Source organism: Haemaphysalis longicornis, unplaced genomic scaffold, assembly GCF_048455015.1.
Source record: "Haemaphysalis longicornis isolate Haplotype H1 unplaced genomic scaffold, Haemaphysalis longicornis Haplotype H1 scaffold_5, whole genome shotgun sequence".
In the NCBI taxonomy this organism is placed as follows: Eukaryota; Metazoa; Arthropoda; class Arachnida; order Ixodida; family Ixodidae; genus Haemaphysalis; species Haemaphysalis longicornis.
Genome location: NW_027526385.1, coordinates 2,797,233 through 2,814,943, shown reverse-complemented (window position 1 = coordinate 2,814,943; position 17,711 = coordinate 2,797,233). Strand labels below are relative to the sequence as shown.

Here is a 17,711-nt window from a genome sequence, read left to right as displayed (position 1 = left end):
GCTCGCTGATAACCAAATTAATATTTTGTTCGTGCATCGTTAGGTGAGTCTTGTAAGCAGCATGAGCACTCCAAGAGAAAGAAAAGTGTTCCGAACAAGAGCCTGAGGAAGCTCGGTGAAACTGACAGCCACCGAAGTGTGATGGATGCCATCGATGTTCTGCGGAGGCACGCAGGTGCACACGAATGTTTAAGACCTTGTTAGCGCTGTCAGCATACGAGCGTCACGTAAAGCCCGCCCTGGTCAAGAAACGCCAAGCACTGCTTACGGACTTCTTCACTACGGCTTGAACATCGAGTGCTGGTGGCAATAAATTGCTCTCTTTGAACGTGGTCATCTTCGTTTCACCAGCGTTCATTAGACAGCTGCGGTGCGGAGAAATCAGTTTCGTAAGGGCTCAGTGGGCATAAAAGTAATTGCTTAATCGAATTTGGCCGGAAGATTTTTAATGTAAGCTTTCCGCTTTCCGGATCACGTAAGCGCTGCTCCACACAGTGAAGCGGTCCGCGTGTACTCCGCTCAACTCGCAATCATGGTTTTATCTCGAGTGTTGTGGTTGAATCACGCGCCCATACTGCGGAGCCCTTGTACATGAAAAAAGTCTTTCGAAAGTTTCATAGCAGCCTTCCGCTATTGGCCCGCCGCGCCTAAGCCTACCACTGAATGGACGAAAAGAGGCGTAACTTCGAACGAGCACCTCGGCGGGGTGAAGTTCACGGGACATGGACGCGGGTTCAATTGACTAACAGCGGCATTTAGTAGTGACCGAAATGAAAAAAGAAAAAGTGGAAACCTAGTCTGCTATCATATTTAATGAGGCGTTGCGGAAAAAGCACCGGTTTTACGATGACACATGAACTACCGTCGGCTATCCGAATTCCATTGCCCAAGTGTTGAAACTCTTAATTCACACAATTTTCGCGGCCAGTTTTAGTACAAATTTCGCTTTAATTGGAGAGGTAACTACATAGCAGTTGTTGCCTGGCGAGGGCCAAAGTGTTAAAACCCCAATAACTGGTTAAATGAACTGTAAAATCGAAACCTCGATTTTACGAAATTCTCGATTTAACGAAATTTGCGGCCCCAAGTACGACTTCGTTATATCGAGGTTTAACTGTAGTCGTCTTTTCTGAAGGCTGAAAGCTTTCAAGGTGCTGCCCCCTTTCCCTGGGACAGTGGTCAATGTGCCCTAAAAATCAGTCGCAAAACAAATGTTTTCCAAATGTTTTTAAATATTGAGTCCAAACAGCAACATATACTTCTAGTATTGGTGCGCATCCTTACAGACACTTTGTGACCCATCATGGAGCAATTATGTTCTCATTACTGATCAGGAGTCGTAAAATGTGTGAGCGATGACAAATTTTATGGCACGTGAATTAGAAAGGCCTTAAGTGACACTGATGTACACTGAAACAGTGTAAGGTCAAACTGTTCTGTTGTGAACCGGTAACCAATATTTCTTTTCTAAGTTGTGGTTTTGGTTCAGTGTGCTAAACAATTGAAATCAGTTCCAGTTTAACAGGACACAGGTTCCTGCAATGAGCACCCAGCCCGCAAAAGATAAACAGGGTCGTGGGCTCACCTGAAGAATGGCAGCAGTTTGACGAGTGTTGCCCTGTCGGGGCTGTCGACCAGCGCCTGTGACGTCTGCGCCAGGAAGTTGAGGACGCTGCGCAGGTAGCGCTGTAGCCGCTGGCGGCGCTCCTCCACTATCTTCGCATCCTGGTGAAAGGAAGAGGGCAACGCACGTCTACAAGGCCTGCCACTCGCAGCACGGAAACAACTGATATTCAACTTGCCACACGAAGCATTTGTACCTTGTAACACATGACGCGATTTCAATGAACGGAGGTTGATACGGACTACTAACCTGTGCTCAGCTTTACCGGCTAAATGTTGACGCTCACGCCTTTGCTACTCAGCTTGCTTATCACATGGCATGTGACCATCACCTGGCCAGTACTAGAATGATGCGATGCCATTATGGATACCACCTTATGCCGCCTGTTATGCGTGGCGGGCACTGTGCTGTGCTACTGAAGTTCATCTTGCCTCAAAACCACATGATGGGATCCAGGCGCGTTTCATGAGATGGACTGCTTTAACAGCGACCACGCGCAAGTGGTATGTGAATAGGGACATTCCCTTTCCAGCCCAAGCGAGCCGTGTTCAATGGCCTGCAAGCCAGTCAGTGCTGAGGGCAGGGGGCAAAGCTTCGCATACCAACATGTGCAACCGACTCTAGAGATGCCAACAGAACAGTGTCGGTCCTCTAGGCGACCGTGTGCTCGTGCTTGTCTTTGGTGTGTACCGTGCATGTAAAAGAAGAGAGAAGGTTCTGCCGATGCGAGGATGACTGAGAGGGAGCACGTGGCCCCATGGCGTGCGAGAGTACCTTGTTGCCAATGGACTTCTTGGGCGGGAAGTCAAAGGAGCAGACGATGGGGTTGTGCTTGCACAGCTGCTTGTGCAGGGCGTAGAACTGCGAGTAGCGCCGGTACACGTTCCACTCGTCATCCCTGATGCGCACGTACACCTGCGGTACCACAGGGGAGGAGGGAAGCTGAGAACAGAGGTGAAGGGAGCCACCTCTCCCGCAGACAAAACCACAGCCGGTCACCAGCTTCCTGACCTGTGACTGGGCAGTCGGACGCCTGTGTGGCCACGAGTGACTGCCAAGCACAAACACCTCCACAGCCACACCCAGCATCCGTAGCATGCCCTTTGGCAACTACGCACCCAAAGAGGCTTCCCCACACAGTGCAAGGTTTCTCTATGCAGTGTAGCTTTAATTACACTGAACTGTCTGGGTCTTTTCAGTTTCGTATACAGGTGCTAGCATCGGACACTCACAAGGGAAGAACGGCACACAAAAGTGCTACCCATATCTGGTTGTGAGAAGCCCTCTCGCACACTGGGTAGCATTCCTCTCTTGGAAGGCCGCACTGCAGTGGGAACACATTCCCTCGCCACTCTTGCCACACACACGGGTGCTCTGTTGTACCCATACTCGGGCAAGTTGTATGCTGCCAGCCAGAAGTGAACATCTCCGCCTCCCCACTTCACCATTTCTGGCAGCTGCAGGCACATTACGGACTCTCTGCTTATGCCCTCGCATTTTCAAGGAAAGGAAAGCTGTCCTGGGGCATACCCGAGACATGACACCACATTTGTGTCGACGTATGAACTGCAAACTGCCAAAGTAGCCCCAGCAGTAGTTTTTGGCAGCAGCACTGTTTTGCAAAGCCCTCAATAAATGCCCTCCATCCAGCGACGCAGTTTGACTTCACACCTTTAAGCCCCACATCCCTTCATCACAATACAGAGCAATGTAAAGCTTGCCCAAACAAGTCCGTTCCTCCCTCTCACCTGATACACGTGGAATGCGTGTGATTGATGGCCCGCAAGGAATGCTGACGGGATCCACAAGTTGATGAGCGGCCTCAGCGAAGCACTCTGCGACGACCTGCATAGAAGGGATGCCAGGGCAGCAGAGTCACAGCCGCCCAACTAAAGCCACAAGGAACGAGGGAACGAGAAGCGCAAAAGGAAAAGGGCGACACTCACGCATCGTAATCCGACGTCACGCTCAGGTCGTCATCGGAAGTCTGGTTTTCATCGGGGAGCTGCGCCAAGCAGGAGGCAAATAATTGCAGCAACGATAACTGTGCAACAGGTCTGGACAATGTCATTGTCACTTGCAAAGATAGCATCCCCCTAAAGCAACAAACTGGTGGTACAGCAAATGCCGTAGCAGCTGCCTCTGGATTAATTCGGGATACCTCGAGACCTGAAGGTGCATTAGACATGAGGGGTCATTTTGTTGTTATTGTCTCTGTCAACATGAATCATCTGCAGGGGTGAGACAGCTGAACCAGATTTAGGAGCAGCTTTTGGAGCAGAGAAATTTCGATTTTGGAGCAGAAGAACGACATTTATTATGTCACCTTAGGAGCCTGAAAAATCAAATTTTTTGCCACTCGGGTGGGGGGAGTGCGCTTTTTAATCGGTTTTGAACGTACATAACACTGAAACAGCCTTTAAATAAAGTTTTTTCTACCTGAGTATCACAAGGAACGAACTACACTACCTTTTTCAAACCATTTAGACATTCTTGGGCTCTATGCATAGATAACGCGTAGTTCCGTTGAAAATATCGAATTGAAAAACTAAGCAATCGTAAGGCATTTTTATTATCCCGCGAATGCCGAAGTTGTTATTTTTGTAATCCCAGACTCGGCATTACGCACAACTGAGAGCCACGGCAAAAGTTGCGCAAAGCAAGGTGACAGTCGTCGCACCCCACCAGCCCCCCCATTTCAAGCCCCAACGTGGGCGTTCACTACGATCGTAATTAGAGTATTGGTATGTTTAGTCACCTCCCTTTTGGCATTAAATTTCAATTCAGATAGATGAACCATTATTACTAGCGTGCGATAATAGCCCGTCCCGCTATCGGACACTGCTTGAACATTTGGCGGTGATGCAGCCTGCGCCGCCACTTCTGCAGTGTCCATTGTCCCACTCCTGCCGCTCGCAAGCTCACTGTCAATAGCAGCAACAATAACTCCGCAATGAGTCCCAAATTTCACTTCAAGCACGCACTGTGCTTGACGTGAAGGCTTGAGTCAAGGCTGAAACATGGCGATATCGCGGGTACCCCGCTGTTTTTGATGAACCACCGTCTTTCGAGTCGCGCAACTTCCCGCAATAGGTCAAACGACTAAATGTAAACCCGGCCACCCCCATCACCAAAACCGCGGTAGAAATCGGCGAAGAGCACTCTGCCTGAACCACGAGAAACTGCTTCGCCCAGCGGCCATGTTTTCCAATCTTCACCGCACCAAGATGGCGGCGCTGAGTAATGTCGTTCTGGAGATGCGGCACTCCTGAAATTGCTGTTTTAAAATCAACTTGCACAAGTAGTTTGTGAAAACTGTATATGGGAAAACTTTAAACATTTGCACAATATAGCATGTGCAACCCGACATTGTGACTTTCGAAAAAACTATCCCGTGGACAATTTTATGCGGGTTTTTTATTGAATGATCAATCAATTAAACCTTCACAAACAGCATCACCTTCAAGGTGCTGGAAAATTATGCCGTCAGTAAGCATTTTCCCCCACTGAAATTGACAGGAGCGTTAAAATCCTTGGCAGTTTGGCGCAATTCTTGGAATTTTCAAGCTTTTCGAGAAGCCTGGCGCAAGAAAATGAATTTGTATCAAAACTGCGCAATATGCGCAGCTGTCTCACCCCTGCATCTGCGGTCAGCGGTGAACAGGAGCAACACAACTCGTAAACAGGCATAACAGTCCAGCTGGTTGCAGTCACATCTGAACAGAGTTTATGTGCAGTGTAGGCATTTATAATGTAACCACTTACACTGCAAAAGTGGATATGATGCGAGTTTTTGTGGCCACCAGTTTGCTTCCCGTAAAACTGAGTGCACAAGTTCGGCTATGATGGCTCCGAAGGGCATGATGAAGTGCCACCTAAATTCAGTGGTGCAACAGCCTAAACAGGATTCAGAGCAATTTTTTGGAGCAGAAAAATCTAACTTTGCAGCAGGTTACAGTAGAAGGATACCTTCATTTTGGGGCACCGAACCCCAAATTTGGAGCAGTTTATTACAAAAGAAGTGCAAACAATTTAACGACAGTGCAGACATGCTTTAGCATCAGTGGACAAGGTCCTGCAAAAGTGACCAATGAATCCTGCAGAAAGCTGCAAGGCATGGCATATTTGTCCCAACCTACAAAGCAGTTTCATCTAAATGCTGAGACTGTTTACACGATCAAGGATCAAGCAAAGAAAAAAAAAAGAGAATGTTATGAAAACTGTAAATTATATTTTTATTTCTACTCCAAGGTGCCCTCATAAATGGCCAGTCCTAACCTAACTGTATAGCAAATAGCTTTTCCACCTAAGCAGCACCTGGCTACACTATAAGGAAATATGACAAACTGTTCTTCAATACCACCAGAAGGTAAGCAGCAGCAGATAAATGACTTGTGCAGACGTCATTGGTATTACATCAATACATTGCCTCCGACATTTTTTTCAGCTTGCTAAGCTATTGAAGAGTCCGCTCAAGGCTTCCGACTGTTTGTTAGTTTTGTGCAGCGCACCGCCTACTGCCCCGGTTCTTGCTGTATGTGCCTCACCAGCGCATTAGCCGTGGAAGAATCCGCAACTGCTCTGCTTGCGACGATACGACGAGCTGCTTTCATTACTGCGACACGCACTCAGTGCCTCCGCAGTGCACCTTGGCAGTCACACCCGAGGAGGCAGCAGCGAACACCACATTTGGGTTGTGGCCTATGAAACACGTGCAGTAGTTTACAGCGGTGCCAACAGCGCTATGCTACACGCGCTTCCCAGCAGATAGCTGAAGATGCTTATCAAGATTGGGTTGTCAATGGGTGCATTTGTAGTTTGCCGCTGTCACGCTTTTGCCCTTTTCGCATGTTTAACAGTAGAGGGTCACCGCACTGGCGCCGAAGTCAATATCATTAGTCGGCCAGTCTTAGCATAACGACATTTCGTGCAAGAGCACTCCACCACACAGTGCAATGACGACGTCCAATAGCGAATGTTTTCCTCAGGTGTACTGGTGGCAGGGCAAGCACTTGTCCGAGTTTAAGTCCCTTCATATGCTTTAGAGAGGTTATAGTTTTGGCATAGGTACACCGCTACAGCGAACTAAAGTCCCCTCATCGTCCCTTTGCCGGTGAATTAGAAGAGGCATAGATGGCATGGGCGGCATAGGCTATGGACTGTGTATATCACGCGCTGTCTGCACTACTGGATTGGATGATGTACAAACCTCAGACATGCTGCCCACATGTCCTTCATTCCCCTGGTAAAGTTTGTGGAACTGAGATACTCTGCGCTTAGTAGGGCGCCATTTAAATGAATTTCTTGGTTTTGGTGCAGCTTGGCTGAAAAATATGACGCTGTACCAAAATGGCGCAATTGGCACAGCTGTTGCACTCCTGTAGATTCCCACTGGCTGTGATGTGTCACGTTACTCATTGGCAACGATCTCACCAGTGTCAGCGGCGGTGTCATGCACACACACGCACACATAGATAGAGAGAGAGAGTGGCTCACTGGTCCGCGCAGGTCGGTGAGCTCCTCACGCAGCCGTCGGATGGTGCACTCCCGGAAGAGCAGCAGCCGATGGAGGCGCTCGTTGAACTCCATCAGCTCCCCGTGCATCTCCGCCACCTGAGACGACAGAGGGGGAAGGAGGGCACACTCCCAATTTGGACAAAGTTCCGTCTCGATGCCAGCTGCCAGAAGAGGAAGGCAGGCCACACCACCAAAAGGATCAAGGGCCACGAAGACAAAAGACAAGTTTGTTTTATTCGAAAGATTTTGTATTTCATAGTGCCCCCAACGCTTCGCCGGACCAAAACAATGCTCTTCATCAAGAAAGAGACAAAATTTATTATTTTTTCACTAAATCATGTTTAGGGGACAGCAAGGACGTATACGTATACAGAAAATGTTCCTAAAACGAATGTTAGTATGTGGACTAAGGGTGCTGCAAACGGCAAAGTGTCTAAATTGTAGCCTTGTTTAGATGGTGGGACGATACCACTCCAGGACTGTTCTCCACACTCGCTTTGTTTGTGCCTGGGCTTACTTTTGTTGTGGTTGATAGTAATCGTTTTGTGAAAAACTGGGTATGCTCAACAAACAGGGTCACATAAGTGGCGATGTCACTTATGCCAGTTAGCCACTGTCGTGTCAGACAAGCCTAACACGCCCGACGGCTGAGCAGCTTTGGCTGGCATAGTGAAAAGCTGTACACACTGGTGCATCTATGTTTACGTGTTCGTCCAGAAATTCTATTGTTTACCCCACCATTCTTACTTCTATAAAATGAATGTGCACTAAATTTGAGTGCAAATAGCTCGTTCTGCAAGCTTAATATCCTTTTTTATTAGTCTTTAAAATTGCTGGCCTCAGCCAGTTGCAACAAGCTGCCCATAATACAGTGCAGACTGCTTATAATTAGGGGTGTGCGAATATCAATTTTTTAATTTCGAAGCGAATTCGAATAATAAAAACAAAGTTCGAATCGAATCGAATATTTTTCGAATATTTTTCGAATACGAATACTTATGGTTTTTTGTAAAATTAATGTTTTCACCATCTAGAGACACAAAAACTGCAACTTTATTGCACAACAAATCGCACAAAGTAAAATTAGGAATTACACAATACCATTGCACTCAACAGATTAAGGTCTGCACTCACTTAAATGTTAACATGGAGAAAGGTTAACTGCTCAACATGTTCGGGGAGCAGTGACAACCTCCTGCTCGCCACCACTTTACCAGATATCGAAAACAGCCGCTCACTTGAGACACTAGTAGCTGGCATGCCCGAGCCCGTGCACATTGCCGCGCGCTGATACAGTAAAATCTTGATTATACTAATCTCGCGGGACTGCGAAAAATATTCGTATCATCCGAAATTCGTATGAACCAACACAGACCAAAAAATTTAGCACTGAAAAAAGCTTTCGTTTATTTCTTTTCCTACTTTTGCGTTAAGAAATTCGTGATTTTTCTGCTTTTTTTAACCCCCGTGTCGCAAAGCAGTCCTTTCTGGAGCACGTAAAGCTTCGCGCTCGTCTCCTCACTCGGTGTGCCCAAGCTCGCTACACGCCGCAACAGCCAAGCGTGAACCGCATGGTGCGGTTTTGCACGCGATTCGCTCGCCTCGGCTCTGCGAGCGCTGTATTTTCACGCCCACATCGACAATTTCGCGCCCGCGGTAGCGCCTACCTCGGTCAGAAAATGACGCAGTACGCGCGCGGCAGAATGGAGGAGCCTGACTACTTGCGATGAGATCGAGACCGCCGGCTTGGCTCCGCCAGAGACGGTTAGGCTTAGCACCCCGGCAAATATTTTATGGGTGCTTTCACTAGCGGCGCGGATGATGTTTTATAGTACCGTTATCGAATGAATTATCAGCTCCTTTACCGCACAAGCAACTTCGTGTCTCCCTTGAGCCGCATTTTAAAGAGAGGTTAGAAGCGGTCGCTCGAGCGCCCGCGCCAAATCGCGGCTGGAGCCGACGCCATGTTGACGTCGCCGGCCGCGCCGCGCGCAGCGTGGGGGTGGTTTCGCGACGGTGTCAGCGCGTTGGGCGTGCGCAGAGCGTTTTCGCGAGCAGAAAACAACAGCCCGGCCGTTTCTGGAGAAAGAGTGACAAACAGGGGAGCGAGGGCCGTCACTTGCCCGTTCAGCAGTCGGGTGCCTCGCCGGCTCGTTCGTACCTTCCGCCGGGCCGCGCAGATCCGTTCGTAACAGCCGAAATTTTTCCCATTGCAAACGATGCAATTTCGCCGGGACTTTTCGGAAATTCGTATCATCCCGAAATTCGCACCCCTAGAATCGTATCAACGAGAGTCCACTGTAAATAAACACCGATACAGACACGCTCTGAATTTTTTTTTTTTTTTAGTTTTGGGTGGTTCGAATATTTCGAACAATAAAAGTGTCGTTCGAATCGAATCGAATACCAAAAAATTCGAATCGAATATTCGAAGTTTCGAATATTCGCACACCCCTACTTATAATGTATGTCGCGCGAGCTGCAAAAATGTGTACTATAAACAAAACATGCACAAATCCAACCTGCCTTTCAATCCTTCTTTGTTCACCATCACTCAACCATACGCTACTTAAAAACAGAGGCACGGTCTTTATTTAATCTTTTTGTTTTTCCACATCAGACGCTGCTGCATGGTCTTACAAACTGCAGGCGCAAATTTTGTACTTTGCATTTATGTTTTGAAGGATCTCCGTTTTTTAGCATCTACGAGAGCGGATGCCACAGGAAAGAAAAAAGCCCGGCGTATGGCAGTGAGACATCGTGATAAGAACACAAGCTGGAATTTTTTTCCTTCATCCGCGCCTTGCGTTTGCAATGCCGAAGGGGGCTGCTCATGAACACAACCTACAGGTGGTGGAAACCGCGGGCGTCGTGGCTCGCTACCTCCAGATGTTCGAAAAGGGAAAAGGCGGTTGCTTATTTGCGCAACGTTCGATGAGAAACAACCTACCTCACAGGGGGCGGGGCTCAATATCTGTCGAGGTGCGTCAAGCAAAGGCAGTGGTGGTTATCACACGAGTGCAAACGGAACACGCGAATTAAAGGGTGCCCCTTTGTTTCTTTTGTGTGTCAAAGTTAGAGGAGAGCAGGGAGTGTGCACTACGTCAGATGGTCGATTCCTTCTTTTTTTCTTTTCTTTCTCGCGGCCCTAAAGCGATGTCCCAGCTGCGCCAGTCGATCAGCGGACCCACCAAGAAAACGCGCTATGTATAAACGGCATTGTGCCTCGGCCAACCGTGTTTTAAGCGGTATGCTTATGCATCGAGTTCTATGAGAGGAAAACCGGTGGTCACAAAAACCTGCATTATATCCGGTCCTGCACCATAAGCGGTTACATTATAAATGGTCCACACTGTATGTCATAAGTTCAGTGAGGAAAAGTAGTAGCCGGGGTGTCCCATGCTGTTTCCGTCATTATACAGCTTATTTGAGCGAAGTTCATGTTAAAAGTGGCGTCAGGATGATTATAATGAGGCAATCTTTTGAATGAATCAAACTTGCCTTTTGTCTTCACAGCCCGTTTAACGTGATGACAAAACACAACTTTGTTTAACTTGGAAGAACTAGAACTCAGCCCTATTCCAGCCATGAAAGACATTTTTTAACAGAGAAAATGCAAGAAATAGGGTTCAGATACTTTCACATTTCATGCTACAGTGACGTATTAAAGGACGTATAGCACCATACCAACTCGGCTCCAGTGTGGTGATGCAAGAGTGGCACTGACAAGTCGTACATGGCAATTTAATGGGAAGTTAAGATTTCACTAGTGCTACCCGTCGTTGACGTCGGCCCATTTACAACATCCTACAGCAAGTCCATTCAACTGTGATACCCCTTGACGAGCAACCATTGAAGGTTTATCGCTTTAGAGCAATGCTCCTTGCAACTGGTGGCACAACGTGGAGAAGTTAGTCTTGATTAGTCTATGCAGTAGTGACCTACACTGCAGCAGCTGTGGGAGACAACAAAGTGTAAATCAAAATGAAAAAAAAAAAAAGGCCCTTGTTCAATGTTTCATTGGGCACATATTCATATCACAACAGTGGGACACTTGTCAGTACGATTAGCCTGCAGCAACTGAGTGGACACGACTGTCCTCGATGCAAGCCCCAGACATTCGGCAAGGGAGCTCGACTGGGCCGGTGTCCTCACCTGGACCAGCTTCTTCTCGTACTCGCTGGCCTCGAACTGGTGGTCTATGTACGGCTTGGCGTCCGGGATGGCCGGCTCCACGTCGCCCACCATCTGGTGCAACTCTGCGAGCACAGCAACAGGCAAGGGGGAAGGTGCTAGCAGTGCGACCACCCACATGGTGCCTTCACACGAGCGCTCCGACCAGTGTTGCCATCGCTAGGCGTCAGACATCCGCTAAAAAGCAACGAGAAATCCGTCAGATTCCGCTAGATTATAAAACATATCCGCTAAATTTCCCGCTAGGGCCTATTTTATTTAAAATAACAGCGCGATTTCGCATGTTAAATACCTTTATCATTCTTAAAAGCTCCTCAAAACTACGAGAGCTGAAATAACATATAAAAGAGTCTTCCAAGGAGTCTAGCAGAACACTTGAGGTTTCAGTGCTGCGGTGGTCGTCATTGGTCAACCCCATCTCAGATGAGGCTAAAAGGTATAAATGTTCACACTGATGAAAAAAAAAGAACTCACAGGTCAACGAAAAACACATTGAGCTCTTCATCGCCGCTGTCGTCGTCTGACACCATCTCCACAGGACCGCTGGTACTTGTTGAGGGACCAGAAAGGTGACTTGGTTGCGCATACGTTGGAGATGTCCCGATTGCACTAACAACTGCTGCGGGAAGTTCGTAATCAAAACAACTTTTCTGGTGTCACTTCAGTCCCGCTCTTACGACGAGGATGGCGTTTGTTGTTTCAGGCTTCAGCTTGTTCCTGAGCTTGGATTTTACTATGTTAAGCCGACTAAATGTCATCTCTACTTCGGCATTTCAATACGGCAGCACGAGCATCGACATGGCAAATCCGGCCAGCTCGGCCAACGGGTTTTCGCCGCAGCCGTCCTTATAGGAGTGAACTTCACACCGGAACGACTGCGTAGACGATATTTGCTTCCAGTCCTGGAGGGTGATTTTTCTCCACTGGTTTTGAATTTTTTCGATTGTCTCAGAGCAGTTTTGAAACTTCACGGATTTGTTTGTCTGAGATAGGCGGAGCAAGTGAACAGGAGCACTCCTAACCTCTAAAGTTAAGCAATTTCTGCATTTTTAGAGGACACGGAAATGGTTTCTTGCAGGGCGATTTTGAATCGGTGCACCGCGTGAGGTATCCGCCAGATATCCGCTATGTATGAAAATGGCCCGTCAAAAAATCCACTAGCCGCTAGACTAATTTTTTCCCCGTCAGAAAAAAATGAAATCCGCCAGATTTAGCGGAAAATCCGCTAAATTGGCATCACTGGCTCCGACAGGAACCTTCATCTGTGGACAGCGTGACATGTGATGCTTACACCGTGAGAGCCGGTGCCTGTCACTGCGTCCGCTGAAGAATGCGGAAGAAACGGACTGAGAGAGCAGACCAGCGTTGCTTTGCAGTAGCAGATCCACAGTGGCCCAGTCTGGCTCCATCACCTAATATGAATCCGAGTGAGTCGTTTTGTGTGCAAAACATGCCTTCACTGGGCCATTCATTGCGTTTACAGTGAGCAACAAGCTGAAGAGATTGCTCGAAAACGCTGCAACAATGTTTTTTTTGCCGTCCCTCATCGACGGGTTTCCACCCACTTCCATGGCGTTGTTCCTCGGCACAAAGGCAGATTGATGTCAAGAGTATGCCTGGAAAGTTCCAGGACGCCCGATGGCAACAGCACAGACCACCCACAAGACAGAATCAAAAGTAATAGAACGACAGGCACAGGCTATGACCCACTTTCGCTGCATGACTCAAGCCAGACTGACACACTGGAGGCCATCCCGTCCACTCCCACTGACCCATTCCTGCTCGATTCGTGCACACAGTGTGCGTCCCTCCCCTCCCAGCTCATGAGTGACCCTCGTCCACTCACCCTGATGTGCAGCCAGGCCGTCCCGCTTCAGCAGTTGCACGGCCGCTATGTACTTCTTCAGCTGGTGCTTCAGCAGCTGGTTCTCCCTGCACCCAACAAATGACAGCAGCTGAGATTGTCCATGCAACGGCTGCCTGCTGCTACGGCTAAGCAGTGCAGCAGCTCGCACAAAGGCCATACCAATCCCATTCTCAATTAATCATCTTCCACGCACTTTTGGCTGCACAGCAATTTATGAGCTGCAACTCCAGCACTATAGGGTGCAGTTAGCCCGAGGATGCCTGGGCCACACAACTCCAGAGGGGCTGGGGTAGGCATGGGTGTGTGTGGCTCGCTCCAACATGGTGGTGACACGGCTAGAGAATGCATACCTCCATCATCACTCTGCAAACGGCACGTGATTTGATTGATTGTAGGGTTTAACCTGCCGACGCAACGCAGGGGATGAGGCATGTCGTAGTGGAGGGCTCCGGATTAATTTTGACCACCTGAGGATCTTTAACGTGCACCGATATCTCGTACACACAGGTGTTTTTGCTTTTTTTGCCTCCATCAGAAAAGCTGCAGCCGTGGTTGGGAATTGAACCCGCGACCTCGTGCTCAACAGCCCAACGGCCTTTCATTTTAAATCTCCACCCTGTCTTACGAAGTAAACAGGTGTTTGCGCTCATCGATTCTCTTCTGAACCCCCCTTTTTTTTGCGCTGCCATATCCTCCCATGCAGTGCCACCTTGCCGGAGCCCCGAGGCCCGGAGGCGGAGTGGTGGCGTACCGGGTGAGGGTCTGTATGCGGGCCTCGTGCTTGTCGACCCGCTCGGTGGCCTGCCGCTCGGCCTCCTGGGCGTCTGCTCGCAGCCGAGCGCTCACCTCGCTCTCCTGCTCCACCATCCTCCGCAGGGCGCTGCACAGCACACGAGGGCATCAAGAGGGAACTCGGGAAGGGGAAGCAGCAGCTCACCTGTTCTCCTGTTCCACGTCCTTGATGCGCTGGGTCATCACCAGCAGGGCCTGCTTCAGCTCCTCTGCGAGAGAGAAAGACGGCCTTACTTCGCACAATTCATGTTCGAATCAAGGAAGTTTGGTCCATCAGGCAACAGCAATGGTGTTCGAGCTAGGGCACGATGGTGTGGCAATGGCATGCGGCGATGAAGGCAGCTGTGTGTACAACGCAAAAGTTAAGTGCACGGGGTTTACAGGAGGAGTGACACCCAGCTCTACCAGGAACAGGGGATGTTGAAGGGCAGGCAGTGGGGCAGAAATAGTGCGGCAAATGAGTGGCACGAGGGCAAGGTAACCAAAATGTGCACTGCATGTTGGGATAACCACCACATACCTGACAGTGGGGGGAGACCTGGGCAGTTGAGTACACCACAAGGCCCCACGAGGTGAACCATAAGGACCGCTCAGGTGTGCACCACGGGGGCTCTCAATCACAGATTTTTTGAGCAGAGAAAAACTGTACAGCCGAGGGCTCACACACCTTCTCGCTTGCTTTGCAATGGGTTTGCTTGAAGGCTGTCGGTAGCAATTGTCATTGCAATACAGTCGAATCCCGCTACAACGAAATTGACGGGACGTGCGAAAAATTTCGTTGAAGCGAAAATTCGTTGAGGCGAAATCTGCCCCAACACACCACGGAAAGGCCAGAAAAATAGCCCCGTGCGTTTCCGCAACATTGGCAGCATAATACAATGTTTAGAAAAAGGAGTGACGCGCAATAACTCATGTTTATTCGGATAACAAACATACCAATGGTTATCTGTTTTTTTCACCACCCAAAGAACGCGTTACGGAGGGGGGTGAAGATATGCAGGCGCAAAACGTATCGCTGCACAACAAGGCGTGCCCACCGAGCTGATTACTTGCAGATAGCTGCTAGGCCGTGGGAAGCCCCCCTCTCGCTTGTGGCAGGAGCAGTGCCGTTATCTTATCCTCTGACAGGGCACGGCAGCTACTGACCTTGGCAGGCAAGACGCGCGCGCTTGCATTTAACATGACCGCGCGCTCGCGACTAAGATAGGATGACTAGGCTTCAAGGCCAAACGCGCAAACATGATTTTTGCTCTTGGCTATGAAGAATGGTAAAAGGAAAACGGCAAGGACAGCTGCTCACAACGCATACATGACGGCACCACAGAACAGGGAGGAACGGCACCGCGCCAGCAGCGGAGCACATTCATGCAATTTCAACTGGATACGGATTGGCTGTAGCTCTGGGGCTCCGCCTTGGCGACGCGGGCCTGCGCCTCGTGTAAAGACGGCCAGCCACATCGTTATCACCATCAAGCAATGGTGTGCGCGTTATTTTTTGTTTTGTTTTGGGTGGCGGTGTGGTCGCAACGCGCATTTTCGGTGAAACTAAGCGTCCTGAATGTATGAAAAGTTACAGATAGCTGGCGCTATGCTTATTTTATTGTAAAATAATTGTTCAAACCCAGCCCAAATCATCGAAAATTTCTTTGAAGCGAAAGCAAGCCTGACAAATGGTTCGTTGTGGCGAGGACTTCGTTGCATTGACTTCTATGGCTAGCTGACGGGGAATTGGAAATATTTCGTTGAAGCGGAAATTTCGTTGAAGCGGAAATTTCGTTGAAGCGGCGTTCGTTGTAGCGGGGTTCGACTGTACAAGGAATCAAGTTGCCAATTATGCACCAAGCAGGTATTCGCAGGTTGCTACAGCGAGTGCAGTAAAGCCAACGCACGCCAGGCATTCGTGGGAGGTGCTTACACAAACCACTAAAAAAGGGGTAACTTCGGAGACCAATGAACTTCGTCGTTATTCCACATAGAGAGCCCCGCCACCTAACCTGGTGTCGCAGAGGTCATGTCGGCAGCCAGCTCTGTTTCCGCCGCAGCTGGGCCCGGGGATTCCACAGCATTCAGGGCCAGGGAAGAGACGTTCTGAGCCAGGACCAAGGCTGCTGCAGCAGTCTCCGTGTCCTCACTGTAGCTGGGGATGGAGTCCTCTGCACAGTCTACCAGAATTAAGACAAACCTCAGCAACACATCCATCAGAAAAGCCACGCACTCCACGAAGATGCAAGGTTCGTACACGCTTCAAAGGCAAGAATTCAAGGATTTTTAAGGACTTTCAAGGACCAATAAATACATTTTCAAGGACCCCATCTAATAATGGTTTATCTGGGATTATTTATAATATAACTTTTTCAACATAATGCAAACATTGTTTATTGCACAGTACCTAAGAACATTACTTCAAATGAGTACTAATGAGTTGTTGAAAGCACCCCAGTTTTATTTTTTTTTGTTGGTGTTTAGAAGTAGTTTTTTTCTTTGTTTTTCTCAATGCACGCAATGTTGCCTGCATCACATGCTTTGTTAGCAAGGGTGTCAGCTAAAATATTAAATAAGTAACTGTTGCCCTCACGTTGTCAATCTCCTCTTCGAGAATACGTCTTTTTGTCTGCTTTTTTTCACGAGCTGCTCTTTTTTTGAGATTCAAGATTTTGGAACATTTATTTGTTTCGATATAAGTCATAATTAGTGCACTCAACAAGCAAGACGACGCAAGTCACATTTCTATATCTCCCGCTGAGTGGACCAAAAATATCATGGCAGATTGTATCAGGGCAGGTTGAATTCACAAGTTCCTCCTCCTAATATTGCCTCATTGTCAAAGAAGTTCGCTAAATGTGTTGTAACTTTGTGCGATAACACTGAGACTGGATTGTTACAATATTTTTTGCGTTAGTTAAAACTTACAATCCAAGATAAACACTTTAAGTCCTTGTGAAAAGACAGATCCACTGATAATCACCCATAAAAATCAAAGGTTTTCAAAGACAGCTAAAAAATTCCAGGACTTCCAAGGCCTTGAAATTGACATTTCTAAATTCAAGGGTTTTCAAGGTTTTCAAGGACCTGTGCAAACCCTGAGATGCCAAGGTTGCTACACTACACAGGGAGCAGCTTCTTTACTGTTTGCAAAGTTGTTCTCTTATGTACTGTGATATTTCGAGTCTGCTCGCAGCGTAACTCTGGGCTGCAGCAGCTCAGAGCTGCTACTTTCGAAAGAAACAAATGTGCTCAATGTTTTACAGTAGCTAGCCATAGTTCACGGAAGTACTTTTGGTCAAGTAACTTTCTTGCTACAGCCAAACACCTCCCCCGTGAGAAGAAATTGCACGGGTGTTCTAATTACTTGGCAAACTAATCAACACACCAAAAAGATACAACTCCATACCAGAAAGCAGAACAAAAGGCCAACCAAGGCGTCACCCTTTCATTCACTTGGCCACAAAAATTGAAAAATAAAATTTAAAAAACACAACACAAGCACCAAAAGGTAGGTAAAAGAAAAAAGCAAACTGTGCCCCCCTCCCTCCCTCCCGAAAGTCCAGTTGCCCTCTCTCAAGCGTGTCCCATGCTAACAAACTACACACATGGTAGGATTGCGATTCGCACCGTCACAGCACAACTCCTCAATCAAGCCAGCAGGTGCACACCAGCCCAACTGCAGTGCAGCACACGGTACGTCCTCTCTGAGCACACACACCTCTCTGCCCAAAC

The 17,711-nt window shown here is 48.3% G+C and overlaps 1 protein-coding gene across 1 annotated transcript in view; it reads right to left on the bottom strand.

The window, feature by feature from the left end:
- The window catches only part of LOC144137799 (sorting nexin-29), a 40,177-nt gene that overhangs the window by 4,626 nt on the left and 17,840 nt on the right, over positions 1-17,711 (bottom strand). Inside the window, exons 13-22 of the mRNA XM_077669789.1 lie at positions 15,989-16,147; positions 14,140-14,203; positions 13,954-14,082; positions 13,182-13,267; positions 11,297-11,400; positions 7,121-7,237; positions 3,571-3,629; positions 3,373-3,469; positions 2,399-2,539; positions 1,586-1,725 (exon numbers count right to left, since the gene is read on the bottom strand). Coding sequence (XP_077525915.1) covers positions 1,586-1,725; positions 2,399-2,539; positions 3,373-3,469; positions 3,571-3,629; positions 7,121-7,237; positions 11,297-11,400; positions 13,182-13,267; positions 13,954-14,082; positions 14,140-14,203; positions 15,989-16,147 — 1,096 coding nt within the window. The remainder of the gene's footprint in view (positions 1-1,585; positions 1,726-2,398; positions 2,540-3,372; positions 3,470-3,570; positions 3,630-7,120; positions 7,238-11,296; positions 11,401-13,181; positions 13,268-13,953; positions 14,083-14,139; positions 14,204-15,988; positions 16,148-17,711) is intronic.